This window comes from Echinops telfairi, unplaced genomic scaffold (genome assembly GCF_000313985.2).
Source record: "Echinops telfairi isolate 266 unplaced genomic scaffold, ASM31398v2 ScPeMD7_7424;HRSCAF=8462, whole genome shotgun sequence".
Taxonomy (NCBI): domain Eukaryota; kingdom Metazoa; phylum Chordata; class Mammalia; order Afrosoricida; family Tenrecidae; genus Echinops; species Echinops telfairi.
In genome coordinates this window covers 75737282-75755819 of record NW_022111324.1, presented here as the reverse complement: position 1 = coordinate 75755819, position 18538 = coordinate 75737282, and the positions used below count along the sequence as shown (strand labels likewise).

The 18538-nt window shown below is 46.0% G+C and overlaps 1 protein-coding gene across 1 annotated transcript in view; it reads left to right on the top strand.

Annotated features, from left to right (window-relative positions):
* Positions 1 to 18538, top strand: part of PARP1 (poly(ADP-ribose) polymerase 1) — a 56269-nt gene that overhangs the window by 12885 nt on the left and 24846 nt on the right. The window contains exons 3-9 of the mRNA XM_004699950.2: positions 1773 to 1888; positions 3795 to 4009; positions 5144 to 5243; positions 13420 to 13536; positions 14198 to 14374; positions 15782 to 15935; positions 17711 to 17851. Of these exons, the coding sequence (XP_004700007.1) occupies positions 1773 to 1888; positions 3795 to 4009; positions 5144 to 5243; positions 13420 to 13536; positions 14198 to 14374; positions 15782 to 15935; positions 17711 to 17851 (1020 nt within the window). The remainder of the gene's footprint in view (positions 1 to 1772; positions 1889 to 3794; positions 4010 to 5143; positions 5244 to 13419; positions 13537 to 14197; positions 14375 to 15781; positions 15936 to 17710; positions 17852 to 18538) is intronic.

Here is an 18538-nt window from a genome sequence, read left to right as displayed (position 1 = left end):
GGTAGGTGCATCCCTAAACAAGATGGGCAGGCTCAGTGGTCAAGATGACAGCCTAACCTTGGTCTTTGGAGTTGGCTTAGGGGTCTGAACCTAAGGGGTCTGAACTCTTCTCCAGGGAAATAATCTATAATCCTGATCAGTAGGGCCTGATTGCTTTGGATGGCAGACAGCCTTCAAGCAGTTGACCTTCAGTTGTATAGTCATCTACCTTGTGTTTACAAACAGCACCTTAAATTTGGCTTTATTGTGGGGCGCTGACTTTTACTTAGGAGAATGTGACAGGAATGCATAACCATGAAGGTTCCCTCCGTGGGAGCCCGGCCTCCCAGACTCCTTAATGTATGATGTTGAGAGCTTATCCCAGTACACTCTCTTCCCGGTTCTGTTCCCCACAAGTTCCATTGACGTGTTTACTGATAGCACACTGTCTTGAATACTGTAAACCTGTGATCGATCATGAAATTATGTAACGTGATCCCTCTAAATTGGTTTTTATTCATTTGTTTTTTCTTTTAGGTCCTTTGTATTACCTTTTTAATTTCTGAAGTAAATTTGTTGATTGCTTCCCAAAATGTCTGCCAGGGTTTTGGTTAGCATTGCATTGAATCTGGGGATCATATTGGAGATAATTGGCATCTTGAGTTGATTTTTCCGATTCATGAACATGATATGTCTCTATTTATTGGGGTCTTGTTTAATTAATTGCAACAGTCTGACAGCTTATACTATAAAGTTTTTGCCTGCCTTGTTAAACGTGCCTCTTCGATATTTTATGTATTTCAATGGTACTGAAATAGTACTTTAATTTGTTTTTCTAGTTGTTTATACATTAATATATTGACTTTGTATTCTATTTTTCTGAATTCACTTAATAGTCTTAGTAGCTTTTTTGGCAGATTTTTAAGTTATTTCCCACATGCAATCTTATCATCTACAATTAAACATGGCTTTACTTTTTTTCCCAAACTTTTTTCATTTATGTATTTGCCTTATTGCACTTACTAGTACCTCCAAAACAATGTTGGACAGAATGGTGAGAGAAGACAGCTTTGTCTTGTTCCTAATCTTAGCCAGCCTTTGAATTTCTTTTTATATAAGAATTTAGCTTTTGCCTTAAATGGGTATTCCTTGTTCTTTGTCTCAAAGCTTTCCCCACTAATTTGAAACGATACCTTTACCATTTATTTAATCTCTTCATATACCTGTGTCTGTTTCCATATTAAGATTCTCTAATTCAGTGTTTGACATGTTTTTTTTTTCTTTCTCCTAAATGTTACTTATTTTGTTGTTTTTAGAATACACAGCAGAATACACGCCAAGCCAGCCATTTTTACGAGTGCAATTCCATAGCATTGATCACCCGCTTCACATTGTGCACTATTCTCGTCTTCCTTTTCTGAGTTGTTTCTCCGTCAGTAACATAAACTCACCACCTCCTGAGCATTTAACCTTGATACATAAAAATATAATGGAAGCTAGAAGGTTGGGTTAGAAAGTAGTATGGCACAAGATTCTAAAAAAGAAAAAAAACCAGTTGCCATTGAGTCATCTCTGGTTGATGGCAAGCCCGTGAGTGTCAGAGCATTACCCACGGATTCTCGACTTGTAGAATGGTCTTTGCAAACCGAGGGAGCCCACCAAATGAAGTGAAGTAAGGTACAAGGTCACACAATGAACCACCAGCTGTCTGCTGTCTGAAAGAACCTGTTTGAGAGCAGTAATTTTATTAGAGTTAAACTGTGAGATGAGTGTTGCCATGTTTGATTCTTCAGGCAAAGGCCACGATGGAGGTGGCAGCAAGGCAGACAAGACGCTGAACGACTTCGCAGCAGAGTACGCCAAGTCCAACAGAAGCACGTGCAAGGGCTGTATGGAGAAGATAGAAAAGGTGAGCGTGTGGGTGTTCATGTGGATGGGCCTCCATTGACTGTCTCGAGACAAAGGAAAACACCATGCACCACTAGTAGCAACAAAGCATTCCATAGAGACCTTGGTCGAGAGTGGAGGAGGCATTGGCTTTTCTTTCTGACAAAGCTTGTCCATTTTATTCATCGTCTAGTCCTGTGTGTAGTTGTGTCCTCTGGTTAGAGATCTGGGAAAACTTTGGAAACGCAAGGGATCTCTTTGGGACTTGGCAGTTGCTGGGGGAAGGAGGTTATTCTATCTTTTTTAGTAGGATTAAGTTGACGAATATGACCTTCTAAGTTCTTTCTACTTGTTCGGGAAATTCTTAACCAGCCCATCCAAGGATCTTAGTGCCTGAAGACTGACAGAAAGAATGGACAGGAGACACTGACAGAAGGGTGGGTGTACCCTCAGGCTCCTCACCCTTCTCTGATCTTAGTCCATGTACTAGTGGCTTTGTGTAAGGCATTGATGGACAGTTCCTACCTCCATAAGGTATTGTACAGAGAATTAATTTATTACCATTTTTTAGGCCAAACCCAAATCAACGAATTAATTGTCATCTAATCAATTCTCACTCAACGCGAACATAAAGGACAGGATAGAACTGCCTCTTTGGCTTATAGACTTTAAATCTTTACTCAAGCGGACGACCTTAACTTTCTCCCACAGAGGAGCTGGTGGATTTGAATTGCTGACCCTTGTGGTTAGCAGCTCATTGCTACCAGGATTCCTTGAGAATTAAGATAACCAGTGGGTATTTTAGCAGTGAACACATGTAGATCTGCTCCTGTTAACCTTCTACCAACAAAAGTTTAGGGTGAGCATTAAGGTTTCATTCATTTCGCGGGACTGCCAGAAGCCGGGTTTGCTTGGCCTGAAGTGTTTCTGGTAAGTGCCCTGGGCCCCTCTGACTGAGTTCTCGGGATCTGGGACATATTCAGGCTGGAGCTCTCCCAAGAGGATCAGGCCTGGTCAGTGTAAACCAGCACAGGACGGCCGTACTGAGCTCTCCTTACAGATCTGTCACCTCTTCTTAGGAGGCTGCTTATGTGGAAGGAGACTCAAGTGTTCTCTCGTGAACAGGATTGGGCTGAAAATTCAACATCATGCTATGAAAAGAATGCTGTGTTAGGGGCCTGTGCTGGCTCCTTCTGAGCCTGATAGGTTTGTGTGAGGCCCAGCTCTTCCCCAACTTGCCAAATCGGGTGCCTGCTCCAGATCAGCAGAAACATCTTCAGGGACATTGCTCACCTTCTCACTTGGCCCAGGCCATGGAATGGGTATCCAACCAGCCAAGTGGCAATAGCTCAGTGCCAAAGCAATCAGACCCTGTTGTCTGTCCCACCCTAAGTATGGCCCACTCCCTTCTGATCAGGATTATAGATTACCTGGAGAAGAGTTCAGACCCCTAAGGTTAAGCCAACTCCAAAGACCAAGGTTAGGCTGTCATCTTGACTATTGAGCCCGCCCATCTTGTTAGGGTTGCACCTTCCTGTCACATGTATTCCCTAGTACAACCCCTTCCTATTGCATGTATACCCTTAGCATGACCCCCTCAGCCTCATGTTCTGTGTATGCTTTTAATACAACCCCCTCCAGTTACATATCAGCTTACTGTGGCTTGTTTGCCCGAGATTATCTAAATCTGTGAGAGTATAAAGTACAATCCCATTCTGGTTCGGGTCACCATGAAGGTGCTAAAACTGGAGGGTAGCACAGTTCTTGGTACCATGAAAGACAGAAGCCTCCCAGTGCCCCAGTACTTGTTCATCAGGCTAGGGGTTAGCGCAAAGGCCTCTTGTGGTTTGGAACTCAGGCTCATGCTACCTGAAAACCCCTCTGATGGATGTCCTCCACCTTTCCTTGTCTCTCCCTGGTACCTGCAGGGCCAGATGCGCCTGTCTAAGAAGATGCTGGACCCAGAGAAGCCACAGATGGGTGTGATCGATCGGTGGTACCACCCAAACTGCTTTATCCAGAACAAAGAGAAACTAGGTTTCCGGCCTGAGTACACCGCTAGCCAAATCACGGGCTTTGTGCGCCTCACACCGGAGGACAAAGAATTTCTGAAGCAGCAATTCCCAGGAGTCAAGAGTGAAGGGTGGGCAGCGGCTGGGCTTTGGGGAGGGTTATGAGGGACACCCAGAGACCTGAGAGCTTCCATGTTGTTAGCCGCCGTTCAGTCAGCCTCCAACACTTGAACTCACTCTGCCTGGTTTTGTCTGATGCCCATGATTGGTGGCAGATAAGGATGCATAAGGATTCCATTGGCTGACTTTTGAGCATAGATCTCAGGCCTTGCTTCATAGTCCATCTTCATTTGGAAGCTGCTGAAGCTGACAGACATGGAGCCCTGGTGGTGTAGTGGTTACACATTGGGCTACAATCCGCATGGTTGGCAGTTCAAAACCACCAGCAGCTCCTCCAGAAAAAGACTGAGCTTCTGACTTCCGTGAACCATTAGAGTTTCGAAAACCCACAGAGGGTCCCTGTGAGTCAGCATTGACTCCAGGGCAGTGAGAGTGAGTGAGTTTTTTTTCTCTCCAATCCCTGCCTCCTGTCTTAGGTTTGTGGTCACCTTCCATTCAGTTGATCCCTGGCCCCTGGTGACCCCATGCACAACTGAATTATACCTGTGTCATCTGTAGGTTTTCCTTGGCAAGCCTCCACTGAACCCAGCACCCCTGGCTACCAAAATCAAACACTACCATCAAGTCGATTCCAACTCATAGCAACCTTGTAGAACTGCCCTTATGGGACTCTGAGACTGTCACTCTTTACAGAAATAGAAAACCTCATCTTTCTCCTGAATGGAAGGCAAAAATCCTACCACTAACCCGCCATTCTCCTCACAGCCTTGGCTTACCTCTGTTAAGTCTCTGCCAGAGCCTTCCAGGTGGTCTCATTTATACCAAGAGGCATTTGGGGGTTCTGACATCAAACGAGCTCTGAGCAGCCCCAGCCATCCGCAACTGGAGAGCTGCGTTCTGCAATGGGCGAGGTTTCGGGCCTTGGTTGCAAGTGCTGCCTATGTAGATGGACCTGGCACTCGTGGGCGCCCATAAGCATGGTGTGAAACATGGATTGGGGAGGGATTGACAAGTACAAGCAAGCTCTGCAGAGAGGCATTGACACTTTTAAATAAGTCTAATGCATTCCAGTTATACCATGTCACTCCGTGTCCCTGGACGGCAGGGTTGTAGTAGCTCTGATTCGTACCCTTTTTCTCTTTCAGAAAGAGAAAGGTTGATGAAGTGGATGGCACTGAAGAAGTGACTAAGAAGAAAGCTAAGAAAGAGAAAGACAAGGGCAGTAAGCTGGAAAAGACCCTCAAGGTGAGTCCTGAACTTCATGTCTCCTTTCTCAGTTCTCTTCCTCGTCCTGGGGGAAAGGCTCAAGGAAGCATGTGCCCCATCTAACAAGACCTTTATGAAATCCTAAATTAATACTGTCACTAAGTAGCATGATTCATTTCCCAAATTCCTATCATCCCACTTCCTAAAGAGACAAAGCTCCTATTCGGGAGAGAGGCCACCCTAGATTACAGGTGCCATACCCCCAACCGGGCTAATGCAGAAACAGGTGACATTGCCAGCCAAATTGTGCATCACTCACTCTGTATCCTAGAACTTGAAGGTCACTTTTAGCCACTGTTGTTAGGTGCTGTTGACTCAGCACCAACTCAAAGCAACCGCATGTACAGCAGAATGCAGCACTGCCCAGTCCTGCTCCATCCTCCTGACTGTTAGGCTTACTGAGCCATTGCTGCAGTGAGTCAGTGCATCGCAATGAGGGTCTTCTCTCCCACATCTGATTACCTTTCAGAGACCAAGTCTCACCATCCTCCCTGCCAAAATGCGTTCTGGAGGTACTGCTTCTCAGATAGACGGTGCTTGTTCTTTCGACAGTCTGTCATACTTGGACTATTCTTTGCCAGCACCATAATTGAAACGCATCGATTCTGTCATCCTCTTACTCATTGTCCAGCTTTCACATCCATGAGAGATGATTGAAAATACTGTGACTTGGGTTGGACGCACCTTAGTCCTCAAATTGACATCTTTGCTCTTAACATTTTAAAGGGGTCTTGTGTACCAGATTTTCCCAGTGCAATGTCATTTGAGCTCTTCACTGCTGTTTTCTTTCTTTTTCCTTTTTTTTAGCTTATAGTAATCTTTTTTTTTTTTAATCATTTTATTGGGGGCTTGTACAACTCTTACCACAATCCATCCATCCATTGTGTCAAGTACATCTGTACATGCGCTGCCATCCTTCTCAAAACTTGCTTTCTGTTTGGTATCACCTCCTCATTTTTTCCCCTCCCTCTCCATTCCCCCCCCCCCTCACGAACCTTTGATAATTTATAAATTATTATTATTTTGTCATATCTTACATTGTCTGACCCTTCACCCACTTTTCTGTTGTCCATCCCACAGGGAGGAGGTTATATGTAGATCCTTGTAATCGGTTCCCCCTTTCCAATCCACCTTCCCGGTATCGCTACTCTCATTAGTGGTCCTGAAGGGATCATCTGTCCTGGATTCCCTGTGTTTCTGGTTCCTGTCTGTACCAGTGTACATCATCTGATCTAGCCAGATTTGTTAGGTAGATTTGGGATCATGATAGTGGGGGGTATAAGCATTTAGGAACTAGAGGAAAGTTGTATGTTTTATCATTGCTACACTATACCCTGACTGGCTCATTTCCTCCCCACAATTTTGTAAGGGGATGTCCACTTGCCTACAGATGGGTCTTGGGTCCCCATTCTGCACTCCCCCTCATTCACAATGTTTTGATTTTTTGTTCTTTGATGCCTGATGCCTGATCCCTTCGACACCTTGTGATCACACAGGCTTGTGTGCTTCTTCCATGTGGGCTTTGTTGCTTCTGAGCTAGATGGCCGCTTGTTTACCTTCAAGCCTTTAAGACCACAGTCACTGTATCTTTTGGTAGCTAGGCACCATCAGCTTTCTTCACCACGTTTGCTTATGCACCCATTTGTCTCCAGCAATTGTATTGGGAAAGTGAGCACACAATGATACGATTTTTTATTCTTTGATGCCTGATAACTGATCTCTTCAGCACCTCGAGATCATATAGGCTAGTGTGCTTCTTACATGTGGGCCTTGTTGCTTCTGAGCTAGATGGCCGCTTGTTTACCTTCAAGCCTTTAAGAGCCCAGACGCTATATCTTTTGATAGCTGAGGACCATCAGCTTTCTTCACCACATTTGCTTATGCACCCATTTGTCTTCAGCAATCGTATCAGGGAGGTGAGCACACAATGATATGATTTTTAGTTCTTTGATGCCTGATAACATCCCTTCGGCACCTCGTGATCACACAGGCTCTGGTGTGCTCCTTCCATGTGGGCTTTGTTGCTTCTGAGCTAGATGGCTGCTTGTTTACCTTCAAGCCTTTAAGACCCGAGACGCTATATCTTTTGATAGCCAGGCTCCATCAGCTTTCTTCACCACATTTGCTTATGCACTATTTTGTCTTCAGCGATCATGTCGGGAAGGTGAGCATCGTGGAATGCCAGTTTAATAGAACAAAGTATTCTTGCATTGAAGGGAATGCTTGGCTGCTGTTTTCTAAGTGTTGATTGTGGATAGATTTAAATTTAAATCCTTGACAAGTTAGTCTTTTCTCCATCTTCTATATTGTCTCTTGGTCCAGGTGTAAGGATTTTGTGGGTTTTTTACACTGAGATATATATAATCCATACTGAAGGGTGCCGTTCTTGATCTTCATCAGTAAGTGCTTCAAGTCCTCTTTGCTTTCAGCATGCAGGCTGTGTTGTCTGCCTCTTTCAAGTTGTTAATGAATCTGCCTCCAATCCTGATGCAACCTTCTTCATATAATCCAGCTTCTCGGCATACTGAGTGATTAAATATGGTGAAAATAAAATTCTGGTAAAATGCTTTTCCTGTAACATGCCCTTGGTCTATTCAAAGAACTGCCTATTGATCTATGTACAAGTTCTGCATGAGCACAATGAAATATTCTAGAATTCCTCTTCTTTGAAGTGTTATCCATAGTTTTTTGTGACCTACACAGTTGGAATGCCTTGCTTAGTCAATAAAACTCAAGTAAACATCTTTCTGTTATTCTCTACTTTCAGCCAACATCTATGTGACTTCTGTCAGCAATGATGCATCTTATTCTAGGACAGTGCTTCTCAACCTGTGGTTCGCGGCCCTTTTGGGGGTTCGAACAACCCTTTCACTGGGGTCTCCCGATTCATAACAGTAGCAAAATTACAGTTATGAAATAGCAGATGAAAATAATTTTATGTTTGGGGGTGACCAGCACATAAGGAACTGTGTTAAAGGGTTGCGGCATTAGGAAGGTTGAGAACCACTGTTCTAGGGCCTCTGCTAAATCCAGCTTGAATTTCTAGTAACTTCCTGTACTGCTGCAGCTGGATTTAAATTATCATCAGCAAAAATGTACTTGCATGTAATATTAATAATATTTAATAATATCTGCAACATGTTAGGTCGCCTTTCTTTGGAATAGGCACAAATCTGGACCTCTTCCAGGCCATTGACTAGATAGTTGTCTTCCAATATTCTTGACATAGAGATGAGCAAGTGCTTCCTAAGCTGTGTCAGTTTTTGTAGTGGGTTTATTGTTTTTAAAACATTTTCATTGGTGATCTGTCATTTCTTGGGACCTTGTTTTTGGCTAAAGCCTTCAGTGCAGCTTGGCCTGACTTCTTCAATACTATCAGTTCTTGATTCAGCAGTACCTCTTGAAATGGTTGACCGTCCACCAGTTCTCTTTTGATGTTTCCTGTATTCAGTATTTTGTCCCTGGAGTCCTTCAGTATTCCCATTCAAGCTTTGAAATTTTGCTTCAGTTTTTTTTTTCAATTTGTGACAGACATCCTGAGCGTGCTCTCTCCTTTTGGTTTTCTAGCCCCAAGTCTTCGCCCGTTTCATTATAATGCTTTGCTTTTTCTTCTCAAGCTGCCTTTTGAAATGTCCTGTTCTGCCCTTTTACATCATTTCTTCCATAAGCATGTTCTACATTCAAGAGTACGTTTCAGTCTATTCTGATTTCCACATTCGTCTTTTCCTGCTACCTGTCTTTTGCTTTCTTTGTATGTGGCCGTCCCCAAAGTCATCTGCTCCCGTGCCATTGTTCACTGTCCAAATCTGTTCTTGAGATGGTTTCTGAGGTCAGGTAGAATATGCTCAAGGTCATATTTTGGTTCTCGCCTGAACTGTCTTATGCATTTAAGCTGTTAATATTGAGCTTTTTCTCCATTGCCTCTTTCCATAAATGTAATCCGTTTTCTCCCTGTGTAGTCCAGCTGGCGGCAAGGTCCACGGGTATAATCTCCGTTTATGTTGTTGAAAAGTGGCCTTAACAACGAAGAATTCAGTGGTCTTTAACAATTCTGTCATGCGATCTCCAGCTTCATTTCTGTCACCAGGGCTCTGTTTGTGACAACTGATCCTTCCGCTTTCTGATTTCAGCATTCCAATCACCAGTGATTATCAGTGCATCTTGATTTAGTGTTCATTTAATTTCATACTGAAGAAGATCCAGTTCTTCAATTTCTCCATCACCGACTTTAGTAGTTGGGGTGTGCATTTGAAAAATGGTTGTATTAACTAGACATTGTTGACATGGAGCTACCGTCCTGTCACAGGCACCATTGTTCTGTGAGGTGGTGATGAGTGCAGTGCCATTCTTCCTGAATTGTCACTCCTGACGTAGTGAACCGTGTGGTTATCCAGCTCAGAATGACCAATACCGGGCCATTTCACCTCACTGAAGACTAGGCCATTGGTCTTTATGGCACATTCTACTTATGACGACTTGCAATTTTCTTACATTGTGTTCACTTCACATTCTTTTTTTTTTTTTTTAATCATTTTATCAGGGGGCTCGTACATACATACATTCTGCCGAGCACATTTCACATTCTTGTTAATGGATATTTGCACTTGTTCTTCCCATTTTGAGTTGTGCCCCATTAGCAGATGAAAGTCCCAAAAGCTTTCCTGCATCCGCGTCCTTGAGGTTCACGGTGCTTTGAGGTGGGAGCGCTTTCCCAGTCACCTGAGGGGCTCCTCTCTCAGAACTACGTCTGACGTGTCCTACCTCTATTCCTAAGGTTTTCAGTGGCCACTCCCTCCGAAGTGCACAGCCTATTCCTTCTTTGTACTATGTTCTTATGGGGTTCTCTTGAAACCCGTTCGCCATGGGTGCCCCTGCTGCAGCGCACTAGCCACCACAGTATGATCATCTGATGCATGAGTGATGATTTTAAACACGGGAGGCTCACTATGAAATTCAAGAGTTTCAGCCATTCTGAGCCAATAATACTTGCCATCTAGCTGCCTCCAACTCCCAGTCATCCCCCTGTATCGGAAGAGAGCTGTTCCGTGGGATTCCAGTGACGGCTTCTGAAGTAGCTGTGCCTTTTCTTCTGAGGCACCTCTTGGTGAACAGCACCCACTGACTTTTCTATTAGCAAACAAGCACTTAACCCTTTGCACACAGACTGGTGCCTTGAAGAGCTCTTTTTTTTTTTTTTTTCCTTTTAACCTGTCATGGTAAAAAATAAAAGGAATGAGAAATAGCTGCATGGAAATATTAAAGGTATAGAGGGCATTTGCTGAAAGGAGAAATGTACCCATGAATTCAGTGATCCCCGACCAGAGTTTTCGCTGTTGATTGCTCATGTGTTAAAGGAAAAAACATTAATCCAGGTAACGCTAGGTGTTTGGGAAACTTGGGGAAAACCACTCGTCTCTTCTTGGGGATGTGATTTCCATAAGCCATCTTCTTGGCTCTCTTGTGAACGGTGGTTTGAGAATTAGAAGCAGTTTCTAAAGTCATGCCAGTTGCTTCACGAATTATCACACATTAAAAAACATGTCATTCGTATGTGGGGCTCTTGTATGTGCCGTTCTGAACGTCTGGTGTTCTCTCGCTCCATCACGGCCAGAGACATAAAGAACGGCCGAAAACGAAAGTTCTCCCACAGCCTCCCCACCTGATGAATGTGGTTTTGCTGGCTTCCCTCCCCCGGTCAATAGGTGAAGTGGTACTGCTTCTTCATTATACATTTTCTTCAGTCATGTTTCTTCTGTCAGTCATGGTAAATGCTGATAGTGAGCCTTTGTGCTAAGTATGGCCAGCACCCTCCTCTCCATCTTACAGAGTTGGGGTCTGAAGCCAAAATGGCTCATAGCAGCTGCCCACACTCCTGAAGTGGGAGAGGAGCACGCAGGCTAATAACCTTCCTCCGCAAGTTGAGGTGAGAAAAAATGAGCGGAGATAGGCAAATCAACCAACACAAAGTAGGCCAACAGTAATTACGTAGCAATTCAGTGCTATTAAATTCATACTAAATGAATGTCATACATTAAAAAAATGCTAAGTTTTACTTGAATGTGTGAAGTAATGAATTCAAGCAGTAAGCTTGAATTTTATTTGCTGAGTTGTCCTGATGACAACAGCTTCCATTTTATTTTTTTTTAATTTTTTTTTTTTAACAGCTTCCATTTTAGAAGAAACTTCATACATGATAAGAATTTAGCATGTAACCAATCCAGGGACAAGGGAAAAACAAGTGAACTAAAATCAATGGAGAGAAGGGCATAAGATGCCTAGTGAGGCTTAAACAAGGGCAATGTAGCAATGAGGAATTACTAAATGCGAATGAAGGCCGAACATATGATGGTGGGACAAGAGGAAAGTAAAAGGAAATAGAGGAAAGAACCAAGAGGCAAAGGACATTTGTTGAGGTCTAAATACAGGCATGTACATATGTAAATATATATATATAAAATAAGAGGGGAATCAAGCTATGTACTCATCTATATGTTAAGAATTATGGTTGCAGATGGACATTGGGCCTCAACTCAAGTACGCCCTCAACACAAGATCACTTTGTTCTTATAATCCAGCATTCTGTGATGTTCACCTACCCAACATGATTGCTGAAGACAAAATGGGTGCATAAGCAAATGTGGTGAAGAAAGCTATGGTGCCCATCTATCAAAAGATAATAGAGTCTAGGGTCTTAAAGGCTTGAAGATAAAACACTCGGCCATCTAGCTGAGAAGCAACAGAGCCTACATGGAAGAAGCACACCAGCCTGTGTGATCATGAGGTGTTGATGGGATCAGGTATCAGGCATCAAAGACCCAGAACAAAAAATTATATCAATGTGGGGGGGGGGGCATGGATTGGAAACCCAAAGCCCATCTGTAGACAATTGGACATCCCCTCACAGAGGGGCCACAAGGAAGAGATGAGCCAGTCCGTGCAGTATAGCACCAATGAAACACAACTTCCCTCTAGTTCTTTGGTGGTTCCTTTCCCCAACTAGCATGACCTTAATTCTACCTTACAAATCATATTAGACCAGAACATGCACACTACTACAGATAAGAACCCACAGCACAGGGAATCAGGATAGATTAACCTTTCAGGGCCAACAGTGAATAGGGATAGCAGGAGGATTGGGGGGACCGAGGGGGGGGGAAGGGAATTGATCACAAGGATCAACAACCCTCTCCCAGGGGGACAAATAACGGAAAAGTGGGTGAGGGGCAATGGAGGATGATGTAAGAGATGAAAATAATCTACAGCAGGGGTCCTCAAACTTTTTAAACGGGGCCAGTTCACTGTCCCTCAAACCCGTTGAAGGGCCATACTATACTTTTAAAAAAAAGAAGAAATTCCTATGCACACTGCTCATATTTTGAAGTAAAAAACAAAACGCAAAAACACCCGGTGGGCTGGATAAATGTCCTCGGCGGGCCTCATGTGGCCCGCAGGCCGTAGTGTGAGGACCCCTGATCTGTAACTTATCAAGGGTTCTGGGAGGGAGAGAAGAAATGGGGAGCTGATATCAGGGGCTCAAGTGGGAAGAGAATGCTTTGAAAATGATGATGGCAGCATATGTGCTTGACACACTGGATTGTGGTGAGATTTAAGAGTATTTAATAAAATAAAGTATTTTAAAATATTTAAATTTTATATTAACTTTTTTAATAAAACAATTATTAATTGTTTAATAAAAGTAAAGTGTTTAATAAAAAATAAGAATTTAGCGTGCTATGAAGAAAATACAGCCTGTTTCTTTACAGTTGGTGGAGAATCTCTCTTCCCCCACGTCATCACTTGCCTCCCTTGCCACTTCTTCGTGGGGAGGATAAGTTGGCCCTGTGCGCAGCCTAGTGCTTCTCGGGTCCTACGATGTGTCCCCTGGACTTGCTTCTACGGGTTGGTCCCACAGGCCTTGTTGCTACGGCTGCAGCCTTCCCAGCTCTCCTAAGTGGTCTCCTTGCCCTCTGCCTTCTCAGAGTCAACCCTCTCCAGCTTTAATTTGATAGCCACGGGTAGATGGATCACATTGCATAGTTCCAGCCTGACCATACCAGCTTTTTAAGAGGCTAGCTCAGCTCATTTGCAAGTTTGTTTGGTCACTAAGACCAGGGGTAGAATGTTTCCCCAGCTTGGATTTCTGTCTTTTCTGTAGGCCCAGAATGACCTGATTTGGAATGTCAAGGATGAGCTAAAGAAGGCATGTTCGACAAATGACCTGAAGGAGCTCCTCATCTTCAACAAGCAGCAAGTGCCTTCGGGGGAGTCGGCGGTGAGCTGCCCTTGCGTTAAGTGGACACACGTGGGATGACCCGGTCCCTCTGGAGTGGCGCCCTAATGACATGCGGAGGCCCTCCTGTGAATGCCTGCGCATGTTAACCACAAGGAGTGAGGATTGCGTAGTTGTGTTTCGTGGTCACCATCACCACCATGGTCACCACTGTCCCAGGCTCGGGCATCTTCGCCTGATACTAATGGGTTACAACTCTGTGGTGGGCTGTGCATTGCCTTTTGTTTTCCTGCTGTGTACTTTGGCTTGTGTTCTCTCTGGACCTGAGCTCCCCGAGGGCTGCCAGGGCTGCAGAGGCCTTAGGGATCCAGCTGGCCCCCTCTGGGCCCTTTTTCTGGAACGGGGATTTGCAGTGTACCTTGTGTAATGGCAGCAGGTACTGCGGGCTTTCCCTTTAGTCCTAATTACTGAGGGATGGGGGCGTTCCAGGAACGTGTAAGGCACAGAAAGAAGGTCTGAAAGTACCCCCAAACAGTCCAAGTCTATCCCAACTGCCGGGGCCTCATGAAGAGCCCCGGGAAGGAACGCCCTTGGTCCCTAAGGGCGTGAAGCTAAAGCAGATTCTTCATCCCACAGCAGTAAATGTCCTTGAAAGTTGCCTTTCTGCTCTCTCTTTTCTAACGCGGTTTTGTTCTGGCTTCAGATCCTGGACCGAGTAGCTGATGGGATGGTGTTTGGTGCCCTCCTTCCCTGCGAGGAATGCTCCGGCCAGCTGGTTTTTAAGAGCGATGCCTATTATTGTACCGGGGACATCACTGCCTGGACCAAATGTATGGTCAAGACACAGACCCCCAACCGCAAGGAGTGGGTGACTCCAAAGGTAGGCCGGTGGTGGAGTTGCTCTGGGGTTTGGTTCCTCCCCGCGCGCTTGTCTACGTTCCAGGCCACCAAGACAGCAGTGCAGGGTTGCTCAGGCTTCTTCAGGCAGGGCCATTCTCATGATAAGACCACAAAATTATATTATGGTCCCGTATGTTTGCCAATTAAACGAATGTAGACCCAATTGATTTCTAACTGGAGTGTAATATAACTGTAAAATAATCTTGCTTGACAGGACCGTGAATTATTTTTACTTTTGTTGACTGAGTGCCTGCTATGTGCTGGGCACTGTTCAAGGCACAGGGAACTTAGTGGTGACTATGTGCTGGACACTGTTCAAGGCACAGGGAACTTAGTGGTGAGCAAATAGAGAATGACTTCTGCCATTGAGCTCTTAGTTCTCCTCAGGGGCATTTCCTTACCTGTAGGGGAGGGTTGTGAGAAAACCTCAGTTTGTGAATGTCAGTTGGATGGTGTGTTATGGGGGTGCCTTGACAGTGTCTTTGGGTCCTGGCTGCTAGGACACACTGCTCCCTCGGGCAGAACACACCTGGAGCCTGGGTGGGTTGTGGGTCTGCTCCTGCTGGCAGTTGGTCTCAGTCAAGTTCCCTGACTTCCTGTGCCTATTCCCAGGAGTAATGGACATTTGGCACCATGACTGGCACATGCTGTGTTGCTGGGAGTCCCATCAGCACCTCTAACAAACTGAGTGTGTTGAACTGAGCTCCCTTATGCCCTGGGCCTCTGGCAGGAGCTTGTTCCTTACATCCTGTGTTCACTGCCAGGCTTGCTTCTGTACTTTTCCTGGAGCAATCTCTAAAAGGAACCTGACCACATCGCACACGCCTACCCCCACCACTGACGGCACCTACTGGTTTGTCCAGGCTTTGCTCACTGAACAAGGACGTGGCAGGGCAGGGCTGCTCTGGGTTAGCTGAAAGCTTAGGAAAGGTGGTATTTCCCTCAGCTTCATGTGGGTCGTGGAACACTGCTGTGAACCGATGCTCCCAGGACTTGGAGTGAGTGTTAAAGCTTCAGGCTGCTCTGCATATCTTCATCCTTGGGTGGTGGGGGGTGGTTACCCTGGGTTCCTTTGGCTTACAGTCTCACAGAGTTCATTGCTAGTTAGTGGACCCGCCACTGCAGTACCAGCCGTGTTAAATGTGGGAGATGGAGTAATTCTATGAACCAGGGACTGTAGAGCTGTTTATCTCTTGAGAAGCTTTGCATTTTTCTTTTATGTTAGTCTTCTTTGAACAAAGATAAAAACCGGTGATTGGGTTTTGTTTTTTTGCATGGGCAAACCAGACCCTGTCTGCCTGACTGGGGGACGGGTTGTTTGTTTGTTTGTTTGTTTGTTTGTTTTAGGGTAAGTGGTTTCTTAATAACTAGGGTGTGTTTTACTTAGGAATTCCAGGAAATCTCTTACCTCAAGAAACTGAAAATCAAAAAGCAAGACCGGCTGTTCCTCCCCGAGACTGGCACCCCAGTGGCAGCAGCACCAGCACCCCCACCCCCCATAGCTGCAGCTCCCGTTACTGAGAATCCCTCAGCTCCAGCAGGTAACGAATGAGTGAACAGGACGGGGGTGGGCTGGGGGTCTGACCTCAGAGCTGCTCCGTGCTCAGCCCTTACCCCCGTGCTCTCGTAGCACCTTATGAAAGTACCCTCCTGGGTTTCTCTTTGTCGTTTAGCATGTCTGAATGCCATCATGTAGAGTCTAACTCGAGTAGAGGTGCACTCCGTGGGGTTCCAGAAGCAGATCCTGTTTCCTGAGATGTCTCTGGATAGCATCGAACTGCCAGCCTTTAGTTAGGCATCAAGTGCCTCCAATCAGGCACCACACTGGGATTCTTTGCCATAAGCTTCCTAAAAGAGCAACAGATAGCAAATGCCTTGTTGTCGCTCTGGGTGTCCAGAGGACCTAAGAAAGCCATGTTACTTCGGATGATAGATACCCTGCCTTCTGCTGTCCTGCACAGCGCCATTTCAGATCGTGGCCCATGCCTGCCCCTCTTCGGAGCAGGCCTGTGCCCACTCAGTCTTCCTGAGCCTGACTGCGTTACTGGTCCTCCATGCCAACAAGGAGCAATAAAACGAGTATGCTTTTTGCCGGTAGTTGAGACCCATGCCTTTGTTTGGTCACAGCAGCATGGCACCATCTGGTGATTGATGCCATGGTTCTAGTGGGTGAAGGACAAAGGTCTTATCCCTGAACTTGAGCTTATCAGTGCCCTCCTTCCCTATGCCCAGCCATAAACCAAACCCTGGCGGGGCATCTCTCCCTGGGGCCAGTGGGCACTAGGGTGACAGTGTGAGTGGTTATTGTGCCCCCAGCCTGCTGCCTGAAGCCCAGGTCTCAGTGTCTGCAGGTGGACCAGACAGGACTGGTCCTGCTCCAAGGGCCCCTCCCCTCTTCCCTCCCTTGTGGTTCACACACAAATGGCTTTCTTCCTGTGTGGAAACCTGAGCGGCTTTTCAGTTGAGCTCTGTTTGGCGTCCCTAGTTGCTTGCCCTATAGCATTTCTTGTTGTAGAAATGCACCCCCCGGTATTGCATTTTCCTCTGCAGCAAACAAAGGCCTGGGACTGTCCTGCTTGAGGTCACTCAGGTCAGCTCAGTGTGATGGTACTGAACAGACAGTTCGGTGGCTCATGGAGATGCATCATTTTTTAAACGGGCTTATTAAAACCACATGCAGATTACTCCTTGTCTTAAGACACGAGAGGGAGAATAGTCAAATGGAGTGTGATCCCATCTTGTGACCTCATCTCTTCCCTTCGCCGGCCTCCTTTGCCTTTCCCCAACCCCATGTCTTAGTCTATCCTGTGGAGCAGAGCCAGGGTTGGCCACTTTGCCCAAAACCATGGTCAGCAATGCTGACCTCTTCGGGTGCCTGGGTGGGTCCTCTGAAGGGTCTGTGTAAGCAGCTCATTGACAGTCTGTGCCTTCATCTCCTCTGCTTCACCGCCGCTTTTTACAGGCTTTTTCTTAAAGAAGGGGCCCTGGTGTTGCTGCCGGAATTGGTTTGGATTGCTAGTCATAGCAGCTGCTCTGTAAGAGAAAGAAGCGGCTGGCTGGCTGGCTGCTCCCGTGAGAACGTACAGCCTGGAAGCCCTCGAGGCTGCTGTGCGTCGGAACCTACTCAATGACAGTGGTTTCTTGTCTTGGTTTTTTTCCTTAAGGAGAAGCTGATGAGTGGGACGCCAAGGGCATCCAGGGACCCCACACCTGTATCTGGCATGGCTAGCCCTGATACCCAGCCTGGGCCTGCTCCTCCTTGACCCAGCAGTCGCTCCAAAATGAGCCCTGCCCAATGATCTCTCTTTCGTTCCAGACAAGCCGTTGTCCAACATGAAGATCCTAACTCTGGGGAAGCTCTCCCGGAACAAAGAGGAAGTGAAGGCCATGATCGAGGAGCTCGGGGGCAAGCTGACAGGGACGGCCAACAAGGCCTCCCTGTGCATCAGCACCCAGAGTGAGTGCCAGCTGCTTCTATAACAGGGCGGTGCTGTCTCCTGGGATTGGGGTGAGGAGTAAATGAGGAGAGTCCTAGCTGTAGTGTCTCACATGGAAGTGGCATTATGGTCATTGTTGGGGTTTTTATGAAAGGAAAGCAGTGGGTTCAGACTTTGCGGTGGTACTCTGCCTTGTCCTGTAGAGCCATGCATGTTCCCTGTCCCTACCTCAAGACTGTACGCTACCACTCTCCTCACCGAGCATTGCTCCCCAAGGGGTTAGTGAGGTTATGGCCGGAACAGAAGTCCGCAGCTCAGTTATGTTCAGAAGGTGCAGTGTCCCTTGAAGGTAAATCGGTTTCCTGGGGGCTGCGTTATGCTGACATGAATTTTGTAGACCACGTTTGTTTGTGAGTTCAGTGTCCTTTTTCTTTGCAGTGTCTACTAGCCTCTCATTCTAAGGAATGTGGTTGAAGGAGGTAGCCCTAACTCGTCATAGCTTCGAGAGAGAGTGGGGACAAGCGTTAGAATGGGAAGAGCCGTGTAATCACTAGATTTGTCAGGTACAGAGAGGGCTTAGAAAAAAATCAGTACCCGTTGCTGTGGTGTCGACTCCCAACTCACAGCAACGTCATGTGTGCCAGAGGGTTTTCCGGGGCTGGTGTTTCAGAAGTAGAGCGCTAGTCCTTTCTTCTAAGGCACCCCGG